General features: G+C 51.3%; 1 protein-coding gene and 1 long non-coding RNA gene across 2 annotated transcripts in view; one reads left to right on the forward strand and one right to left on the reverse strand.

The window, feature by feature from the left end:
• LOC125625825 (uncharacterized) overlaps nucleotides 1-20,416 on the forward strand; it is a 22,513-nt gene continuing 2,097 nt past the window's right edge. Inside the window, exons 1-2 of the long non-coding RNA XR_007353642.2 lie at nucleotides 1-194; nucleotides 1,093-1,199. This is a non-coding gene — a long non-coding RNA (uncharacterized LOC125625825). The remainder of the gene's footprint in view (nucleotides 195-1,092; nucleotides 1,200-20,416) is intronic.
• Nucleotides 12,862-20,416, reverse strand: part of GOLPH3L (golgi phosphoprotein 3 like) — a 25,227-nt gene continuing 17,672 nt past the window's right edge. The window contains exon 5 of the mRNA XM_048828346.2: nucleotides 12,862-19,026. Within this exon, the coding sequence (XP_048684303.1) occupies nucleotides 18,599-19,026 (428 nt within the window). The 3' untranslated portion in view covers nucleotides 12,862-18,598. The remainder of the gene's footprint in view (nucleotides 19,027-20,416) is intronic.

Genomic DNA, 20,416 nt, shown 5'->3' on the forward strand with positions numbered 1-20,416 from the left:
GCCATCTAGCAACCGCTCTTAATTCCTGTCTTCCCAGTTGCCATGGCTGCAAAGCAATTCCTGTGGTATTGACGTCCTCATTGATCCGTGCTTTGGTGCAGTGCCCGCCTGGACATGGAGCACGGCCATTGTTCTTCAGTACTTGACAGACACCAATCAATACCAGGCTGGATTTTCTCCCTTCCCCTGCATGGGTAATGCGAGATGCTTTGCTTTGGGGCTTCTTACATTTTCTGTTCCTTACATAATTTCTCCTCTCTAGTTTTCTCCACCTCTTCCTGTTTTCTTTCTTTTCCTCTCCATCTGCCTACATTGGGGACGGGTGAGCCGGAGGATAGCTGGCATGGGTGGGTGGAAATCTACCAATTCTACCCTCTCCGCCCAGGAGATCTGAAACTAAAGGTTCCCTAAAGCGAAGAAGGGGGATGTTTAACCCCATGGCTGCTGGTTCCTGATGCACAATCCGGTGCAGCCTTTTGGCTGCCCCAGTGTCTGGTCCACGTGCATGGAGCAGCATTGGAAGGCAGATTTTGCCCCAATTCCCTCAGTATTGAAATTAGGGTGACCAGATGTCCCAATTTTATAGGGACAGTCCCGAATTTTGGGTCTTTTTCTTATATAGGCTCCTATTATCCCCCACCCCCATCCCGATTTGTCACACTTGCTGTCTGGTCACCCTAATTGAAATGGTTAGAAAGTTATGCCAACCATGACCTAGTTGAGGGACACGGATCAATGAAGCATTGTCCAAAGAAGCTGATTTTATTTTACAAGTTAAAAGAAAAATAAAACAAAAAGGACCAGATGTTTATGTAGCAGGTTTCGTGCTACAAGAGTCTGGCTAGGGGAAATGGCCATGGCGGGAGGCCCTGGGCTAAGAGACAGGAGACCAGGGGTGAGTTCCTTGTTCCGATGCAGAGCTCTTGGGTGAGCTGGGCTGAGTCACTTCATCTCTCTGGTTTTCAGTTTCCCATCTGTAAAATGATAAACTCTGTGTTATCTAATCCGCTTGTGAGCTCTCTGGGGCAGAGACCTTCTCTATGCAGCACCTGGTCTTGTCTGGTCCCAATCTCAGTTACTCTGTGTCTGCAGCGCCTGGCATGATGGAGCCCGGAACTTGGCTGGAGCCAACGGAGCTGCTGTACTGCAAAAGAATGAAGTCCTATACGGAGACAGATCCTCAGCAGCTGGAAGGCAGCGTAAGTGATTTACTCCCGCTGAGACTCTAGTGCTCAGTGCGTAACGCCCCCTTGCGAGCATTTGTTTGGACTTTTGCAGTTACGGATTTTGTTTTAAAACCAAGCCAAAGCAGCCCGGATCCAAACCATCACGGCAGGGAAAACAGGGGTGTTTTTTCTTTCGTTTATGGATTTTTGCAGCCTCAACCCCCATCAACCCTCCCCCCAGCACCCTTACGCTCTCACTGCCCTAAGCCAAGCACATGATTTACAGGGTCATTTCTGAAGGGGAACGGCTGAGCATTTGGGGCCGGACTGCGCTGCCTTGTTACTCCAGATTTACACCGGTGGAAGTCCATCGGGCCTAGTTTGCCTCCCACTCAAACCAGTTTCACAACCATTGGGGCCTGATTCTCATTTATGCCAAGGCCCCTTTACGCTGCCACTGGTGTCAAGCAGCCTTAGTGTAAATGAGAATCAGGCCCAACGATTTGCACAGAGTCGCTGCGGATTTACACTGAGCCCTGCTAGGCCCTAAACCTTTTTGACTTACACACTGCATCATTTCGGGCCCAGTGCCGCAGCCCTGATTCACAGCTGATGGACTGGACCATTATTTCCTAACCAGGGCAACACTTTACACATGGACGGGCCCTTCCCCTGCAGTTTAGATTGGGTGCCTGGGTGAGCTAAAGAGAGGCAGGCTGGAGGACGGGCATTTTTCCCTCCCCTCTTAAAAAAAATCAACAGTTGTACACTCTTTAAGCTCTGTTTGGGGGGTTTTAAGGAACATTTCAGACTGTCCTTGCTAGCCGGGCAAGGGAGAGACACACACAGGGTTTTAGCAGCTCCCGGCTGCATGGATTCTGTGTAAGTTCCTTACCTGGCCCACATCACTGGAGTAGCTGAGAATGGATTTATCTTCACAGCCCCATGGAGGCAGGGCAGGGCTATTATCCCCATTGTACAGATGGGAAACAGACATAGAGCAGCTAAGGCCACGTCTACACGCGGGGCATTTCGCTGGTGGGGCTACGCCACTGTAGTGCTCCTAGTGTGGACGCAGCTTAGCACGTTAACTTATATATATATATATAAAAAACTTATAACTTATAGGTTAAGTATAGCTTAGTCCAGCCTCTACCCCAAGCAAAACAAGCAACACCAGTAACGGCATGCGGCGTATCTGGGTCTACACTAGGGGCTTCTGTTGGCATAGGTGCGCTGGTGAGGGATCGCACCCTGATCCACCAGCTGACCTGGCAGCAATCCTTCCTCAAGGTCGAACTCCCATTGACTTCAGAGAATTGTAGAGCCTGATCCATGACCAAAGGCAGAAATTACCCAGTTAAAGCTCCCCGCTCTGCTGCAGCCCCCCCCATGGCAACCTAGGGCCGGTCACTTCCCCTCTCTGGGCCTCAGTTTCCCACCTGTAAATGGAGAGAACAAGCTGTCCTGCGTCTGTCCGATCTGTTTAGACTGAAAACTGTTTGGGGCAGGGATTGTGTCAGTACAGGGCCCAGCACAACGGGACCCTGATCTCAGCTGGGGGGGCCCCTCTGGCCGCTACCATAATACACCTAATCAGGCGACAAACAAGCCAGTGAGGAAGGCTGACTATTAGCCTCAGGAGAGGGGTCCGCATGGACAGACCTTCCCCTCTCGAGCACGGAGCCCTGCTGCCAGACCCCTCGCTGGGTGTGCAGTTCTCATTTCCCTGGCTAGCCGGGGTGAGCATGGGACGGTTTGAGGAAATCAAAGTGCCCTCCCAGACTCCAGCCTATTGGGAACTGCGGCAGGGAGCTTATGCTAACTGCCCACCACTGGCTCCTCATGTGCTCCCTTTGTCTAGGGGTGTGTCTGCACTTAGATCTGGGTGCGCCTGATACATAGGACAAGCCGGGATTCTGGCAGGCAGCACTCAGCCCCGGGCTGGGCACTGCCAGCTGCCTCCATCAAGGCATCCCGCATACGAAGGGCAGCTGAGATTACACAGGGGATTTTGCCATTGTGCTCCAGGGTAGAAGCTGAACAAACACCAGCTGGAGGATGAGTCCTTCCCCCTTTCACGGTATGGGGGTCAAACAGGGCTGTTTCTTAGCAGCTCAGCAAGCCAGGGCTGGTCCCTGGAGGAGATTTGCCTTTTGCACCTGAATTTCAGCTTCCATTCGTATATATATATATATATATTTCCAGCCCTCCTGATTCCAAAGGAAACCTTCTCAATGTGCCTGGTGCAGCCGTGTCTGCCGGAGTCTGCAGAGAGCCTGAAGCAAAAGCTTCGAGGCCGGTGAACGGCCCCATTGGGGTGTGTAAGCTCTGCAGTGCAATGGTGACAATTGCTATGTTTATAGTAACTATTTCACTGCCAATCAAAGCATGCATTTAAGAGGAGGAAAGATCTTATTAAGAAGCTCTCCACAACCTACTAGGGCCCCAGGACAAGGGAGCGCATGGTTTGGGGGCGGAGTATCGCTGTTCTCCCCCAGTTTGAGCTCTGGAGAGCGGGGAAGGGTTATACCTCCCTCGAGCCTGGTTTCAATAGTTGCTTCGCCTGGCCCTGTTTCAGCACCGCCTCCCCGCACCCGGTGTGTGTAATGCTACAGATCACTGCTATAGCCCCTTCCAGATGAGGCACTCCGAGGGCTTTACGAACTTTCAGCCCTCTCCCCAGCCCAGCATCTCCGTGATATGTCTGTATAATCATCCCCCCCCCCCCTTTACAGGTGCAGAAACTGAAGCACAGAGAGGTGGAGTGACTTCCTCTGGGTCACACAGAGAATGGGACCCAGAAGTCCTGACTCCCAGTCTACTGCTCTAATTGCTAGATCACATTCCCTTCCCAGAGCTGGGGATAGCACCTGAGTCTTGACAGCCAGCTCCCCTGCTCCAACCACGAACCCTCCCAGAGCTGGAAAAAGAACCCAGGAGTTCTGATTCTCAGCCCTCCCCCACCCCACAATCTAACCATTGACCACATTCCTCTCCTATAGCAGGGATGCGAAACCCGAGTCCCCTGACTCGCCAGCCCATCTGTTCTAATTACCCTTCCATACTTAAAATTAAACTCGGGCATGCTGACTCCCAGGCCCGGTCAATAACCATTTGGCTGAACTCCTGCCAGAGACTAACGCACCTGGGGAAGGGCCCAGTACTGGAAAGAGACACTCATCTGTATTTCAGCGGGGTACTGCCTGTCTCTGGAGGAGGAAACAGCTGGTTCTTGCCCTGCTGGGCAGGTAAGGTGTGAGCAGACAGTGAGTCCTCATCAAGCCTGACCCCTCTGACCTCCCAGAGCCCAGGCCTCCGAAAAGGGAGAGAGCCCAGGCCCAGCGGAGGGTGGCTCACGCCCACATGGGGCTCAGCTACCATAACAAGGGACGTTGTCATTTGTCTGGTCTGATCTTGGAAGATGTACTCAGCTTTCCCTGCCGGCTTCTGATATTGGTGGCTGCACTGGCTCGCCGGGCTGACGGGAGCTGTCAGCACTCATGCTGCTAATCAAAGCAGAAGGGCCCAGGCTGGAGCAGCATGAGCTAAAATCATCACCCACTAGCCTTTTAACTTGGGACTAAGTTGCAATTAGCACTTCCTCCTGCAATCAGGGGCGAGTGGTGTGTGCGGCTGGAAATGGGATGGGGAGGGAATTTGTTCATGGCTTGTATTCATCCACTTTGCTGTGGGCTGTGATTCCAGCTCTGCCACTGATTGTCTGGCCTTGGGCAAGTCACTTTCACCTCTCTGTGAAATGGGGATGATACTTATCCACCTTGGGGGGGGGGGGCAGCTTATTATGTGTGCCTAGAGGCCCCACCTGAGATCAGGACCCTACTGTGGCTACCTTAATATGACTAATAATGCTCATGCCAAAATGGGGCCCTGATCTCAGCTGGGGACTTTAGGTGCCACCATAATACTATGAACAATGCACACGCACCTAGAGCCCCCCAGATGAGATCAGAGCCCCATTATGGTATGTAAGTAATTAGTAGTACGACAGTAGCATTTCACGGCCCCACTGAGCTACATGCGAGAAGGTGCTTATGGAAGACAGGCAGTGTGGTCTACTGGGTCGGGCACTGGATTAGGATCCAGAAGACCTGGCTTCTATTCCCTTCTCTGCTACTGTCCTGCTAGGAGACCTTGGGCCAGTCACCTCCCCTCTCTGTGCCTCAGTTTCCCCTCCAGTCTTTTGTCTATTCAGACTATGAGCTCTTTGGGGCAGGGACTGTCTCTCACTTGTGTCAGTGCAGAACCAGGCATGAAGGGCCCTGATCTCAGTTTGGGTCCCCTAGGTGCTACCCTAGGATGCATCACAGTCAACTGATGGATAATTCAGACTACTGGAGAATCTGAGACTCTTGATAGCTGAGGGTGGACAGGGAAAATCAAGGTGAAATAAGCTGAACACAGTCTTCGCTGCTGCACTAGCCCCAACCAAGATTGGAGCTAGTTGATGCACAGACAGATCGGGCATGCGTACACCGCCCGCGAGCCTCCCACCTGGGCCGACAGACTCGGGCTTGTGGCTCTCCGGCTAGCTGTGTACACAGCACTTTGAAGTCACAGCTCCGGCTGGAGCTCAAGCTGTGAAGCCCTCCATCCCCTCATGCTGCAGAGCCTCATCTGCACAGCTAATTATAGCATGAGCCCCAGGCCAGCAGCCTAAGCTGGGAGGCTCTCTGGCACCATGGGCTGGGTCGGCAGACCCATAGCACCAGGCAGTGCCTGGCCTGAAGAGCTCACAGGCTAAACAGACAAGGGGTGGGAGTGGGAATGGAGCCCCAGCCAAGGGAAGTGACTTGACCAAGGCCACCCAGCAGGTCAGGGGCAAAGCCAGGACTAGAACCCAGGTCTCCTAATGCCTAATCCAGGGCCCTATCCAACAGGCCACACTGCCTCGCCACACGGGGAGCAGGAGAAACCAGGGGCTTCTGCAATGCATTATGGGGGGATGCTCCCTACCTGAGATTCCACTGATGAGTCACTGCTTGCTTCCCCCAGCTAAGGAATCCAAACGGAAAGAGAGGGACAGAAACCAGCTGATAGCCTGAGGGAGCCCCTCACCCTAAGAGCCAGGAGCACCCACGCACTGCTACAGGGGGTGGGAACCCAACAGCATTTCCAGCCCTGGAAATAACCCTACTAATGCTGATAACCAGACATTAACCAGCTCAATGCAGGAAACCGGGCGTATTCTCCACCCTCTCCGTGTTTTGTTCTGAAGGTTTTAGGCTACAGGTACCATCTTCAGGCAAAGCCTTTCCTTTCCTGCCAGCAGAGCTCCAGGTCATGCGTAGCGACAGGGCCTGTGGCTTTCCTCTGATTCTCAGCCGTGGCAGATGGCTCAAAACAAGACCAAAAAACGCACCTTTAGTTAAATTCCTCCCCCCAAGAAGAGATCAAGCAACAAAGAGCACACTCCCCATCCATCTTCCCCTGTGTGATTCAGCCTCTGGGCTAGATCCTGCTCATTTACACTGGTATAAATGTGGAATAACTGCAGTGGGGTCAACTGCAGATTTGCACAGACAGATTTGCCCCCTGCACTAAGGTGAGTAGAAGTGAAATCTGAGTCTTGTGGCCCCTGAATTTGCCCTCCTCACCCGAGTGTCCCAGGGTGTAAAAGGACATTAAGAGCCATTGGAAGCTATGGGGGGCAGATCCACAGCTGGTGTAAATCAGTGCAGTTACAACAAAGTCAAGGAAACGCTGCGGATTTACAATAGCCACCAGCTGAGGATCTGCCTCTTCATACCAAACCCCAGCCTCCTCTTCCTCATCATCGGGATGCCAACTGACTGGAGTAGCCAGAGCAGGGCAGGGAGTACACTGAAGCACTGGTAATTGACTGGCTGCTGTCATTTGTCAAGGCCTAAACCCAGCTCCTCTCAGCCTGGCTTCTATCCACACTGCGGGGTAAACCCCACTGGGTCCTCTGGAGCCGCTCCCAGCTGCCAGCCATGTAAGTGCAAGAAGCAGCAGGCCCTAGGGCGGGAAAATTCAGACTCAGAAGGTTAGTTTATGGTTCAAGAGGGAGGTGGAGAAAGCCAGTTTCTGGCCCAGGCACCTGTGACAGGGGATCATGCTCCAGTTTCTGATTCTTCTCGCTAACACCAGGGAAACTCAGTGGATTTCAGTTCAATGGGTCATCTCCCCCACCGGCATGAACTGGCCATAGCGCTATTGAGTCAATGGGCCAGATCCCCAAGCTGGTGTAAATCAGCACAGCACCACTGGAGTCCAGTCACTTCTTTACACCACTGTAGCTGAGATCAGACTCTGCCCTGGCTGGGTCTGGGGAAAATGAAAATGATTTTTAAAATCAGAATAATAATAATAATAAAATCCCATGATTGTATCCACTGCTCCTCTCAGTAACAAACAGGTATTTTATTCAAGTCGTGCATTAGAAATCTGGAATGCCAGCTTACTAGCAGGGTTCTGTGCATAATGTTACAGATTTTTAATGGCTGTCTTGAGCAGGCCTAAGTGTTAACAGGGACATTACACGAATTCACATGGCTCAGGGCACTTGCAGTCCTTGAAAATGAGAGGTTGCCAGTGTAGTTGCAGTTTTCAACTCACCTCCGTCCCCCCTAACTTGTCACCAGCACGTATTACACAGGGGGGAGGATGACGATAGAAGGATCTGGGCTGAGACCTGACCAATTAATTGCACAATAAGCCACTGAGGGGGAGGGATAGCTCAGTGGTTTGAGCATTGGCCTGCTAAAACCAGGGTTGTGAGTTCAATCCTTGAGGAGGCCATTTAGGGATCTGCGGCAAAAATTGGGGATTGGTCCTGCTTTGAGCAGGGGATTGGACTAGATGACTTCCTGAGGTCCCTTCCAACCCTGATAGTCTATGATTCTATGACTGAACATAGCTGCAGACGCAACTATCTGAGTATGGGTTTGCTGTGCTGTCATCTGAGCCTGAGACTAGGATCAGGACGCCTGGGTTCTATCGTGCCATGGGGTCGGTGTGGGATCCTGGTCGATGCATTTCACCTCTATCTAAGGTACTTATCTGACCCTCCTCACCGTAGCCTCTGAGCACCTCAGTGTCTTTGATGTATTTCTTCTCACAACAGGCAGGGCAAGGCTATTATCCCCATTGTACAGATGGGGAAACTGAGGCATGGGGCAACAGCGCGATTTGCGCACAATCACACAGGGAGTCCGTGACAGAGCAAGGAAGTGAAGCGTGGTCTCCCCAGCCCCAGCTGAGCACCCTAACCGCTGCTTCTTCTTGGGTCCTTGTCACAAACTAGATGTTTTTCCAGAACCGTGCACAAGCAACGGCTCTTTCCATCGCTGCGGCAAGTGACTCCTTCGTACAGGTCTCGCCATGGAGTCAGCAAATGAGCAGGCGGTCTGGCCTTCCCTGCACTCGCATGCATTCGTGGCATTAGACCTTAACCCCTGGGCCCTCTTTGCCATGCAGGTCACTTTCTCCATCCATAGCCCCAGGAGTGCAGTGTTGACTCACAAGTGCTTTGAGATCTATGGGTGAACAAGCCCTCAGCCAATATTAAAATGTGGATGCCTGGAGCCAGACCTCTACATAAACCGTCCACCGCTCCCACTGACAAAACGGGCACCTCTGATCACCCTCAGTAGGTGCCTCATTTTATGCAAATGTTTTCCCAGACCTCCACTAATTAGACCAAAACACTCATTAAACTTTGTCTCTGCCCAGTTCTCCCCCCACCTAACTTCTGGCGTGGTTTTGAAAGGCCATCAGCGCCCCCCAGTGGCAGGCTGAGAGGTAGCAGCATGCCAGCCCTGTATCTGCAGGCCGTTAGTTCTGCTCAGGCATCGAACATGTGGGAATAAATTGTAATTTAAAAAAACCCAGGCGCAAAGTCTCAGCTGCCGTACGTCCATGAAGCAGGGCTGTTGGCCATGGGGCTGAACCCGTTTACATCCACTGAGGAGCTGCTGTGGGGTTTTTGGTGGTAATGAGGAGCTGTTACTCAATATTGAGTCAATATCAAGTGCCAAAAATTAGGCTCCCAAAGCCATATTTAAGCTCCTAAATTCAGGCGACGCATTTGTAGACACCCAAGATGGAAAACTCGGGCCTAAACTCCCGAAAGAGGCAGCACAATTCACTGAGCTGGGTCTCGAGAGACAGGAGAGCTAGTCCCACTGCTGCCGCCAACCTGCTGGATGATCTTGGGCAAGTCACATCTCTGCCCTTGGTGCCTCAGTTTCCCCACCTGTAAAATGGAGATGATGATACTGACCTCCTTTGAGATCTATGGATGAGAAGCACTGGATAAGAGCAAGGGATTATTATTAAATACCTAGCACTTTTCAGGCCTGATTCTGATTTCATTCACACTGGTGTAAATCAGAAGGGACTCCACTGAAGTCAATACAGTCAGCCTGAGAGGAGAATAAGACCCAATGTACATGCGAGGCAGCTATTAATCCTGTTGTGTCCTGGCTCTTTACCCCACAGTAAGAATATGGGGAAGCCTCACTGGCAGGACGAGACTCCAAATAACCATGTTTATTAACTATGTGCAAATATACCAGACTCAGGGCCTGGCGCCAGGGGGCCATTTGGGCAAGCTAACCTGAATTAATGAAAGGGGTGAATTTGAAGTGGACTAGTTAAGCTGCTGTGTGTGACCCCCTCATTCCAAATTAAAGTGGCCTTAGTTGGGTTTAGCTTCATTCATTCCAAAATGAATTAAACAAAACCAAATTCTGGCCTCTGTAATTTTGAATAACAGCGTTCACACAGGAATTTCATGTGATTTAAACCAATCCAAATTCACACCTTTAGTTAATTTGGATTAATCTTCCTAGATGGTCGTGTGTCGATAAGCCCCAACTACCTAGGTATGTGGCTGCTCTGGCAGGGTTCTGGTAGGTCCAGCAATGGAAGACAGCAAGACCCTATAGAGGGCTCCCAAACTATTTAAAAGGGATATTACCCAATTCTTCAATACTACAAACCCCATTGTAGGGGGTGGGGGCGGGAAATGAGACACGGGACTGAGCATCCACCATTCCCACTATGGTCAATGGGATTTGTGGGTGGTCAGTCCATAAGTGACTAGCCCAGATCGGCAGCATGAGGACTCAGATTCTGAGGTCAGAGGGGAATCTCATCATCCAGTTAGACCTCCTGTAGAGCAGGTTGGAATCACTGGGGAGAACCATCCGGCATCGGGTGCCTTTTTGGGGCAGAGTCCATAGTTTTGTTCTGTCTGTACAGCACCTAGCACCCTGGTGCATGGCTGGGGTTCCTAGGTGCTACGATAATACAAAAATAATAAAAACTATTTGGCTAACCTAGTGAGGAGGGCTTTAAACTAGGTTCACCGGGGGAAGGAGACCAAAGCCCTGAGGTAAGTGGGGACATGGGATACCGGGAGGAAGCACAAGCAGGAGAGGGCTCCTGCCTCACACTAAGAAGGCAGGACAAACAGCGAGTTATCTCAAGTGCCTATACACAAATGCAAGAAGCCTAGGAAACAAGCAGGGAGAACTGGAAGTCCTGGCACAGTCAAGGAATTATGATGTGATTGGAATAACAGAGACTTAGTGGGGTAACTCACATGACTGGAGTACTGTCATGGATGGATATAAACTGTTCAGAAAGGACAGGAAGGGCACAAAAGGTGGGGGAGTTGTATTGTATGTAAGAGAGCAGTTTGACTGCTCAGAGCTCTGGTATGAAACTGCAGAAAAACCAGAGAGTCTCTGGATTAAGTTTAGAAGTGTGAGCAACAAGGGTGATGTCGTGGTGGGAGTTTGCTATAGACCACCAGACCAGGGGGATGAGGTGGACGAGGCTTTCTTCCAGCAACTCATGGAAGTTACTAGATCGCAGGCCCTGGTTCTCATGGGAGACTTCAATCACCTGGATATCTGCTGGGAGAGCAATACAGTGGTGTACAGACAATCCAGGAAGTTTTTGGAAAGTGTAGGGGACAATTTCCTGGTGCAAATGCTGGAGGAACCAACAAGGGGCAGAGCTCTTCTGGACCTGCTGCTCACAAACCGGGAAAAATCATGGAGCAGGTCCTCAAGGAATCAAGTCTGAAGCACTTACAGGAGAGGAAAGTGATCAGGAACAGTCAGCAAGGATTAACCAAGGGCAAGTCATGCCTGACTAATCTAATTGCCTTCTATGACAAGATAACGGGCTCTGTGGATGAGGGGAAAGCAGTGGACGTGGACTTTAGCAAAGCTTTGGACACTGTCTCCCACAGTATTCTTGCCAGCAAGTTAAAGAAGTATGGGCTGGATTAATGGACTATAAGGTGGGTAGAAAGCTGGCTAGATTATCGGGCTCAACGGATAGTGATCAATGGCTCCATGTCTAGTTGGCAGCTGGTATCAAGTGGAGAGCCCCAGGGGTTGGTCCTCGGGCCGGTTTTGTTCAATATCTTCATAAATGATCTGGAGGATGGTGTGGATTGCACCCTCAGCAAGTTTGCAGATGACACTAAACTGGGAGGAGAGGTAGATACGCTGGAGGGTAGGGATAGGATACAGAGGGCCCTAGACAAATTAGAGGATTGGGCCAAAAGAAATCTGATGAGGTTCTACAAGGACAAGTGCAGAGTCCTGCACTTAGGACGGAAGAATCCCATGCACCGCTACAGACTAGGGACCGAATGGCTCGGCAGCAGTTCTGCAGAAAAGGACCTAGGGGTTACAGTAGACGAGAATCTGGATATGAGCCAGCAGTGTGCCCTTGTTGCCAAGAAGGCCAATGGCATTTTGGGATGTATAAGTAGGGGCATTGCTAGCAGATCGAGGGACGTGATCGTTCCCCTCTATTCGACATTGGTGAGGCCTCATCTGGAGTACTGTGTCCAGTTTTAGGCCCCTCACTACAAGAAGGATGTGGAAAAATTGGAAAACGTTCAGCAGAGGGCAACAAAAATGATTAGGGGACTGGAACACATGACTTATGAGGAGAGGCTGAGGGAACTGGGATGTTTAGTCTGTGGAAGAGAAGAATGAGGGGGGATTTGATAGCTGCTTTCAACTACCTGAAAGGGGGTTCCAAAGAGGATGGATCTAGACTGTTCTCAGTGGTAGCAGATGACAGAATGAGGAGTAATGGTCTCAAGTTGCAGTGTGGAAGGTTTAGGTTGGATATTAGGAAAAACTTTTTCACTAGGAGGGTGGTGAAACACTGGAATGCGTTACCTAAGGAGGTGGTGGAATCTCCTTCCTTAGAAGTTTTTAAGGTCAGGCTTGAGAAGGCCCTGGCTGGGATGATTTAGTTGGGGATTGGTCCTGCTTTGAGCAGGGGTTTGGACTAGATGACCTCCTGAGGTCCCTTCCAACCCTGATATTCTATGATTCTATGGTTCATTTCTGCTATTCCTCCTTCCGGTGACACGAAGGCCAGGTAGCTTTCCTGGCCTACATCCCAGCCTAGCAGCACCATCTTCTCCACGTTGCCTTTGTAGCAAGCTTAACCTGAAAAGGAGACCAGCTGTCTCCATGGCCCATCCTTGACTGCTCTGCTAAGACTAGTTTGAAACCTACCTGGGTGTACCAGCAGCAACAGGTCAGGAAACAGGCTGAGACCCAGAAAACTCATTGCACAACGTGCTACTAAACATCATTTCTTCATCACCAGAGCGAGTGCCTGCCCTGCTGCTGTGAAAAGTGTGGAGGCCAACAACCAGCCCGACACCAAAATTTAAATGTTTATTATTAAGAGCAGTTTAATCCACAGCAGCTAAACGCTACATCTGAATTACCCCACGAGTCCTTGGTGCTGCAAAGAAACTCATTCACAGTCACGCAATAAAAATGGAACAACAAAGAAGGGGTCAGGGAGAAGCATTAAATTTTGTTTTTTCCCATAGAATTTGAGTTACTATTACGCCTGCAGAGTGAATCTACTACATACGGAAGGATTGTGGCCGTTTAGGGATAGGAGTCACCCAGAATAGTCCCCAGCTGGGGGGGGGGGGGCAGAAGCACCCCAGAAAGCAAGAAGGTGTGGATGTAGATGTTAAACTGAAATCAAGTCTGCTTTACACTAGAGCAGAATCAGGAATCTACCGTTGCAATGAACCTACAATTACCATGTTTCGTAGATGAACACTCAGCCAAGAGGAAAAGTTATTTAGGTACAGTTGACTTTATAACACAAGCCAATCAGACCCCTTTGTGTCTAATCTATAGTCACAGTTTTAGGGGTTGGGATTTTTAAAGCACCCATAGTTAGTGTAAGAGTTCGGTCACCCCTGAAAATTTCACCTTCAGGCCCAGAGCCTGCAATCGGCTCTTTGGGGCAGGGACCAACTCTTCATTCTGTGTTTGTACAGCCCCTAGCACTATGGGGTCCAGGTCCATGCCTACAGCCCCTACCTAGGCACGATCACAGTACAATTAACGATCCCCACCTCTTATCTAGCGCTTTTCACCCGCGATCTCACAGCACTTTACAGGTGGGGAAACTGAGGCATGGGGTGACATGACTCTCAAGGTCACCCAGCAGGCCAGTAACAGAGCCAGGAATAGAACCCTGGTTGCCCAACTCCCAATTTGGTGCTTCACCCACTAGGCCACAGACTTCAAGAGCCCCACATCTCCATCCGTATGGATCTGATTGCGAGTTGGGGGCCTTTGCAACTACACATTTTGATGAAGGCAGCCTGGACTCAACAGTCATTTCCCTGCATTTACCATCCCCTCACCAGCTGAAGAGACACCCCACAGCCTAAAACACTAAGTCGTTTCAGAGCTTTCTCCCTCCTGGAGCACTAGTGTAAACTGGGGATGTTTTGCAATCCCTCTGCTATTCTGCAAAAGTTCTCTCTCTGCTGCGCAAGAGACCCACGTGAGGAAAACAATGGCCCCGATCCTGCAATTGGACCCATGGGGATGGATCCAAGTCCAGCCCCACGAGCTCCCTGGGTGGATCTCACTGCAGAATCTCAAGGCCAAATTGGGACAAAAAGTCAAAAAAGTGTTTGCAAACTCTGAAAAAACATTTTGGTTTAGGTCAAAGTGTTTCGTTTCCATCTTGACCAATTTTAACTTTTTTTCCCAAAAATTAGAATTTGCGTGTATTTCAAATTGGAAATCGAAAAAAAAAACAACCCAGAATTTTTTGTTTTAAAATGCCAAAACGCTTAGCAATCGCTGCTACGCTCCCACCAAATCTTTTCGAGGCGGCAAGGTTCCTGGGGAAAATTTTGGTTGACAAAATTGGCATTTTCCAACAAAAAAAAGCATTGTGGAAAAAGTTCCTGACCCAGCGGTAGCGCTCGCACCTTCACTGGAGAGTGTGTGTTGTGGCTCAGTTTTTGTTAGATTTTGATGTTAAACTGGTGTCAGCAAAAGCCAGACTGCTTGAAAGAGATGGCCTAAAATAAAATCCTTCTGCTTGCAGTTGCTCAGTCTCTTGCAATATCATAATCAGTCATTCTCTCTCCGACCTTCATCACCAGAGCAAAAACTTGTAAAGTAAGAATCATTTTAATACAATGCATTCAGGCTTTCTTCATCCATCACTAAGCAGCCCAAAAGGACACAAATCCCAACTTCCCCCCGACTTTGCAGATCACCTTTAACTGCAACGGCACATCCCCTTGCTGGTTTGCAGTTATCCTAAGGAATTACACCCGGATCCCCTGCGGTCGCTTAAAAACCCAAAGGAAGATGCTCAGGTTCTCAGATGTGTGGCTGCACTGGAGGTAAAATTCTAAGCAGAGTTCAGGAGGCTATTTCAGAGGAGAAACAAAAATATATACATGTGGATTATGCATGTGCTCTGCAGGTCTATGACTGAGTCCATGGGATGGGAGCACAGACCTGGATCTATCCTCTATAAAAAGTGAGCGGTGGTCAATCAGGGATATAATTAGCACCTTATTAGGACAACACCACACAGCCATTCTACAGAACCTTCCATCCAAGATAGCATGAGCCAAACCCACCCAGTGTAGTGTTCTCTCTCCCCCGCTAATGGTGGATGGGCCACATACACAGCTGACGAGCCTGCTACACCGCTGGCTAATAGGGCAGGGACTTCTAGCTCAGGCTAGGAGACACCTGGTTTTAGACACAGAGGTTCCATTCCTGCTGCTGTCACTGCACCCAGGGGTATGGTATTACAATAGCAAAGTGCCTCACAGCTCCCTGACAGGGTCGGTACAGTGAATATTATCATCCTTCTATTAGAGGGGAGCTTCATAGATTCTAAGGACACGAGGAACCACTGTGATCATCTAGTCTGACCTCCTGTACAACACAGGCCAGAGAACTGCCCCAAAGTCATTTCTACAGCAGATCCCTTGGAAAAACATCCAACCGCGATTTTAAAAAAATGGCCAGCGATGGAGAACCTGCCTTGACCCTCGGGAAATTGGTCTGATTGTTCATTCCTCCTGCCTCATTGCCAGTTGAAATTTGTATGGCTTCAACTTCCAGCCATTGGATCGTGTTCGACCTCTCTCTGCTAGAGGGAAGAGCCCATTGTTCAATATTTGTTCCTCATGGAGATGCCGAGGGAGTGTAATCAAGTCACCCCTTACCCTCCTCTTTGCTAAGCTGACTAGACTGAGCTCTGGAGTCTGTCACGATGAGGCAGGTTTTCTAATCCTTTAATCATTCTTGTTGCTCTTCTCTGAACGCTTTCGAGTACATCCACTTCCTTCTTGAACCGTGAACATCACAACCAGGGTCCATACTCCAGTAGCTGTTGCACCAGTGCCAAATGCAGAAGTAAAATAACCTCCCCCCTGGCACTCAAGAAAACTGGGTCCATGGAGGTTACATAGCAACTTACCAAAATCGCAGCGACAGCATTAGAACCTTAGCTTCTGAAATCCCCAGGCCCGTTCTCTAATCTAACCACTAGACCACACTGCTAGTGTAACCCAAAATCGTGACCAGTGCCCTCCACTCCCCAGTCCACATATCCAAAGTTTCTACTGAACAGAAAGCTCAGGATACCTGATCCTGTCTGTGTTTTCCCCATTCCAACTTCACTCTAGTGAATTCGCCCTGCAGAATCTCCTTGGAGGATGGAACGCCGATAGCCCACCTCTAACGGAGAAATGCTCTTTCCCCTTCCGAGGCTGAAGTTCAAGTCATCACTTTGATGCAAACTTCATCCCCCAGTGGCACGGCTCTGCTCTCAGTTATGCCCATGTAAATCCAAGGGGCCATATTCTTAACCAATGTAGCTTTGCTGACATCAGTGGAGTTAGGCTAGGCTGATTTGCCCCAGCTGAGAATCTGACCCACTGACGGCAATGGAGACACTCCACATCTAACAGAGCAAACCATGTCCTGGAGTCTAATACAAGTCAGCTTCACACTGTGCCCCCACCAGGTATCCCCCCCAATGGACCACAGGTTCCAATTAGTGTTACGGTCATGCATGTAGGTCAGGTGCAGTTCTCTTTCCCCCTCCCCTACCCTCCACCCCCCATGCTGTTCACCTCAAAAGCCTGGCTTAGCTGGGGACATTCTGGCTTGGGGCAGCATGCCATGGGGCGGCTAGGATAGTGTCCCTCTATTAGCAGAGAAGGACCTGACTCTGTAAGCAAATATCTGCAGAGCTCACAGCAAACTGAGGACATGAATGAAAGACAACAGGTAGTAAATGCAAAATCTAGACTATCTTTGCTTTGATGATCTCTGCTTGCAAGGCGCTCTGAGTCCAGACCTGTTTATCACCCGTGCTCCTAATACCCGACTAAAGTCAATGAAGAGTCAGCCCAGAATCTTCCTTTCCATTCCCTGTTGCTAACATGTCTGTTCCTCCTTTGCATTGAGCAGGGAGCACGTGCTGGGAAAGGGATTGATCATCAAAAGGCAGGAAAGAATTTTGCAGGATTAAAAAAAAAAAGAGACAGGGAGGGTCAGTTATAACCAAATTGAGTTGGCCGAATAGCATTCGCTCCCTTTCTCCTCTCAAGATGGAGATTGGTGGGCCTGATCCTGATCTCATTTACATTGGCTTTCCACAGCATAATTCCCTTCTCTCATATACACCCATGCGACTGCAAGCAGAATCAGGCCGGTTGCTTCTAGGCACGGTTGTCCAATTTGGGAAGTTCACGGCCTCGTGGATCTAAGCGCAAGAGCTGGGTTCCCCTCTCACCCCAGTGTAAATCCGGAGTTACTTGGAACTGGCGCAGGTGTAACCCAAATGGAGACCGGATCCTCAGCTGGTGCGAACAGTTGTAGATCCACTGAAGTTGATGGTGCTAGGCTGGCTTATCCCAGCCAAAGACCTGGCCTGTGGACTTAGGCGCTCATTCAGACATAACAGTCAAACTGGAGGTAGCTCAGATTACTCCTTACAGGTCTACGTTGTCACCGGGTAACGCCTCCTCAACCTTTTACTTGGACCCATCAGCATAAGAGGCGGATTCCTGCACAAGCGTCCTTTCAACACCCCAGTGGCATCTCACTCCGGACACCAACAAGCTCTGAAAACTCACAGACCTCACCTTGGCTGTGAATCGGGCCCTCCCTGTCCCAGCAGAAATTGAACGGGAAAGGTCATGAAGAAGTTAGCCATGCTGCGGAAAGGGGCAGCTACAGCCCCGTGGTTTCAGAGGCCGTGATACCGATCTCTCTGACTCCAGTGCGTGCTAGGAGCTGCACCCCTGCAGTCTGCAGGATTACACCAGTGCGAGTGTCAGACCAGGTCAGACTCTGCCAGCCTGGTTCTTGGGGACACCCAGGCCCTTTCGCAGTGCTCTGCAGCACAGGTGGGCCCCAACAATGGGGAAACACCCCCCTCTTCCTTAGCTACAGTGGAGCTGGCGTCATGGCTCTTCAATGGCCTTGCCCCCGACCCTGGAGACCAGGAGCATGTCCAGAGTACCCTGCGTAATAGCGATTCCCTGCTTCCCAGGGCCCGCTGGTCGCCATGGGGAGCAGAGCATAATGTAGAGCAGCCTCCAGACTGCTCTAACTTACACCGTGGGGGGGCCAGGCAAGCCTCAGAACACAGGGAGTGCAAAAGTGGCTTAAAGCCACCCCGTTCGTCAGTGTCTCAAGTGCAGGAATGGAGCAGGCCCCGTCAACTCAAGCTAACCCCTGCCCTCAAAAATCAATGGAGAGTAAAGAAGAGCAGAATCCATCCCAACAGCAATTCTACATCTCCATTCTCCAAAAGGTGATGTGAAACGAGAGAGCCGACTGAGCCGTGAGCCAACCCTCCCCACCCCGGAGACAAAGACCTTCATGTAGCCAAGTGTTTACGAGAAGAGGACATACAACATACAGTCGCTCGTTCTACCAGCACAACAATCCCCAGCCAAGAGAGGTAGGTTGGGGTGGGCACGGACATCAGTGAAACCCAGGTGCCATGTAGAACAGAGTTTGCGCTGGCCCGGCCCAGGGCAGCTCTCCGCCCAAAGGTCCCGTGCTACATCGAACAGGCAAGGCGGTCTGGATTTAGGCTTTGTTAAAGGCCGCCAGGACAGCCCAGATCATCTCCGTGGCACTGGCTTTGGTGGCCTCCACGTCGGGGTCCAAGTCCAAGAGGTCCTTCGACCGGTTCATGGCTGTGTCATACTTGTCGTCCGCCAGCGGGGTGAAAACATTCTCCAGGACGTCCGAGGAGTGGGCCAGCACCAGCAAAGCCAAGGTCCTCCTGTCCATGCGGTGCGGGTCGTTCACCCACCGGTCCAGGACACTCTCCTGCAGCTTCTTGAGCAGGTGCTGCTTCTTGGTGGTGTTGGTGACTGGGTGGGTGGTCATGTCGAAGAGCAGGAAGTTCTGCTTCTCCGTGGTCAGGATCCCCTTCTCCACCAGGTTCTTGGCGATGCGCTCCCGCACATTGCGCAGCTGGTACTGCAGCTTGAAGGGGTTCCAGGTCTCGCCTGCGGGTCGGGGAGACGAGGGTTGCTTTTTAGTGGCAAAAATCAAAGCAATAGGTGGGCACCCCCCACGCCACGACATCCCAGGGAGAGCTCGGATACTGCACCTCAGCCACCCCTGCGATGCTGTTCCAGTACTTGGACCCTCCACACCGCTCTACCCAAGTACCGCAATCCTCTTCCTGTCTCGCGCCCCTGCCCAGTTCCCTCAGGACACCTTCAGTTTGATCCATAAGCCCAGACACAACATGTGCCTGCTGATGGGGGGGGGGGGGGGGGGAGAGAGAGATGGGGACGGGGGACGGCACCCTGGAACAGCACCAGCCCTGCCCGCCCCCAGGCAATCTCCCCCATCCCGGAAATCAGCAGCCCTTCCCTGCAACTCCTACCTGTTCATCCTGCTGCCTCTCTCCCTGCCTGGCACAGCTCACTGGCTCAGCTGCCCCACAGGGAGGGGAGGGCCTGGCTGCACCAGGTGACTGAGCAATCTTGCGGGGGGGATGGGGGGGCGTGACCTTGCACCCCCCGCCCACGCGTCGCCTCTGCCTAAGCCCCTGTGCTATTCCAGTACCAGGTTCCACACAGTTGAGCCAATGCTCCTCAATACCGACCCACAGCCCACGCACCCCGCTGCTCTTCCAGCCCTGGGCTCCCCACTCAGATCAGCCAATGCCCCTCGATCCTGACCCACAGCCCCACCCGCGACTCCACCCTTCAGAAGCTGCCCGTTTGCCCCAGGGAGAGAATCACGCATTGGAGCGGGAGGATTAAATTACACATTAGGACAAGAAGCAGCGTGTGAGTGTGTGGGGGGGACTCTCATGGAAGCCACAGAACTCCAAATTCCCACGGCTCCCTCGCGCAGGGTGACTTAATTACGGTGCTCTGGGCGCAAAAGTTCCCACAGCCCTGAGCCACAGGGCTAGATTGAGCTAATTTTTTACACGTGGACCAGGCCTAGGCGAGGCCGAGTATTTAGGAGGCAGATCCGCATGGAAAAAAAGCACCAACGTTGTTTCGTCCAGGGCAGAACTGCCAGCAAGTAAGAGGAGCACAAACCCACCCATGCAACCTGCCTGGCTGGATTCCAGCCCAATCAGGGACGAGATCAGCCCCGGGCCAGATAAGTCTGAATGTGCCGCGAGGCACTGCCCCGTGAGAGGCGGAGCGCTTGGCCTCTCCAGCATGCTGCACCGCCCTGACTGGTTTAGTCCTTAGGCTGGAGAGGGCAAACTTTTTGGCCTGAGAGCCGCATCGGGGAATAGAAATTGTATGGCGGGCCATGAATGCTCACAAAATTGGGGTTGGTGTGCGGGAGGGGGTGAGGGCGCCAGTTGTGGGTACGGGCGCTAGGGTGGGGCCAGAAATTAGGAGTTCAGGGTGCGGGAGAGGA

The sequence above is a fragment of the Caretta caretta genome, chromosome 24 (genome assembly GCF_965140235.1).
Source record: "Caretta caretta isolate rCarCar2 chromosome 24, rCarCar1.hap1, whole genome shotgun sequence".
NCBI lineage: Eukaryota > Metazoa > Chordata > Testudines > Cheloniidae > Caretta > Caretta caretta.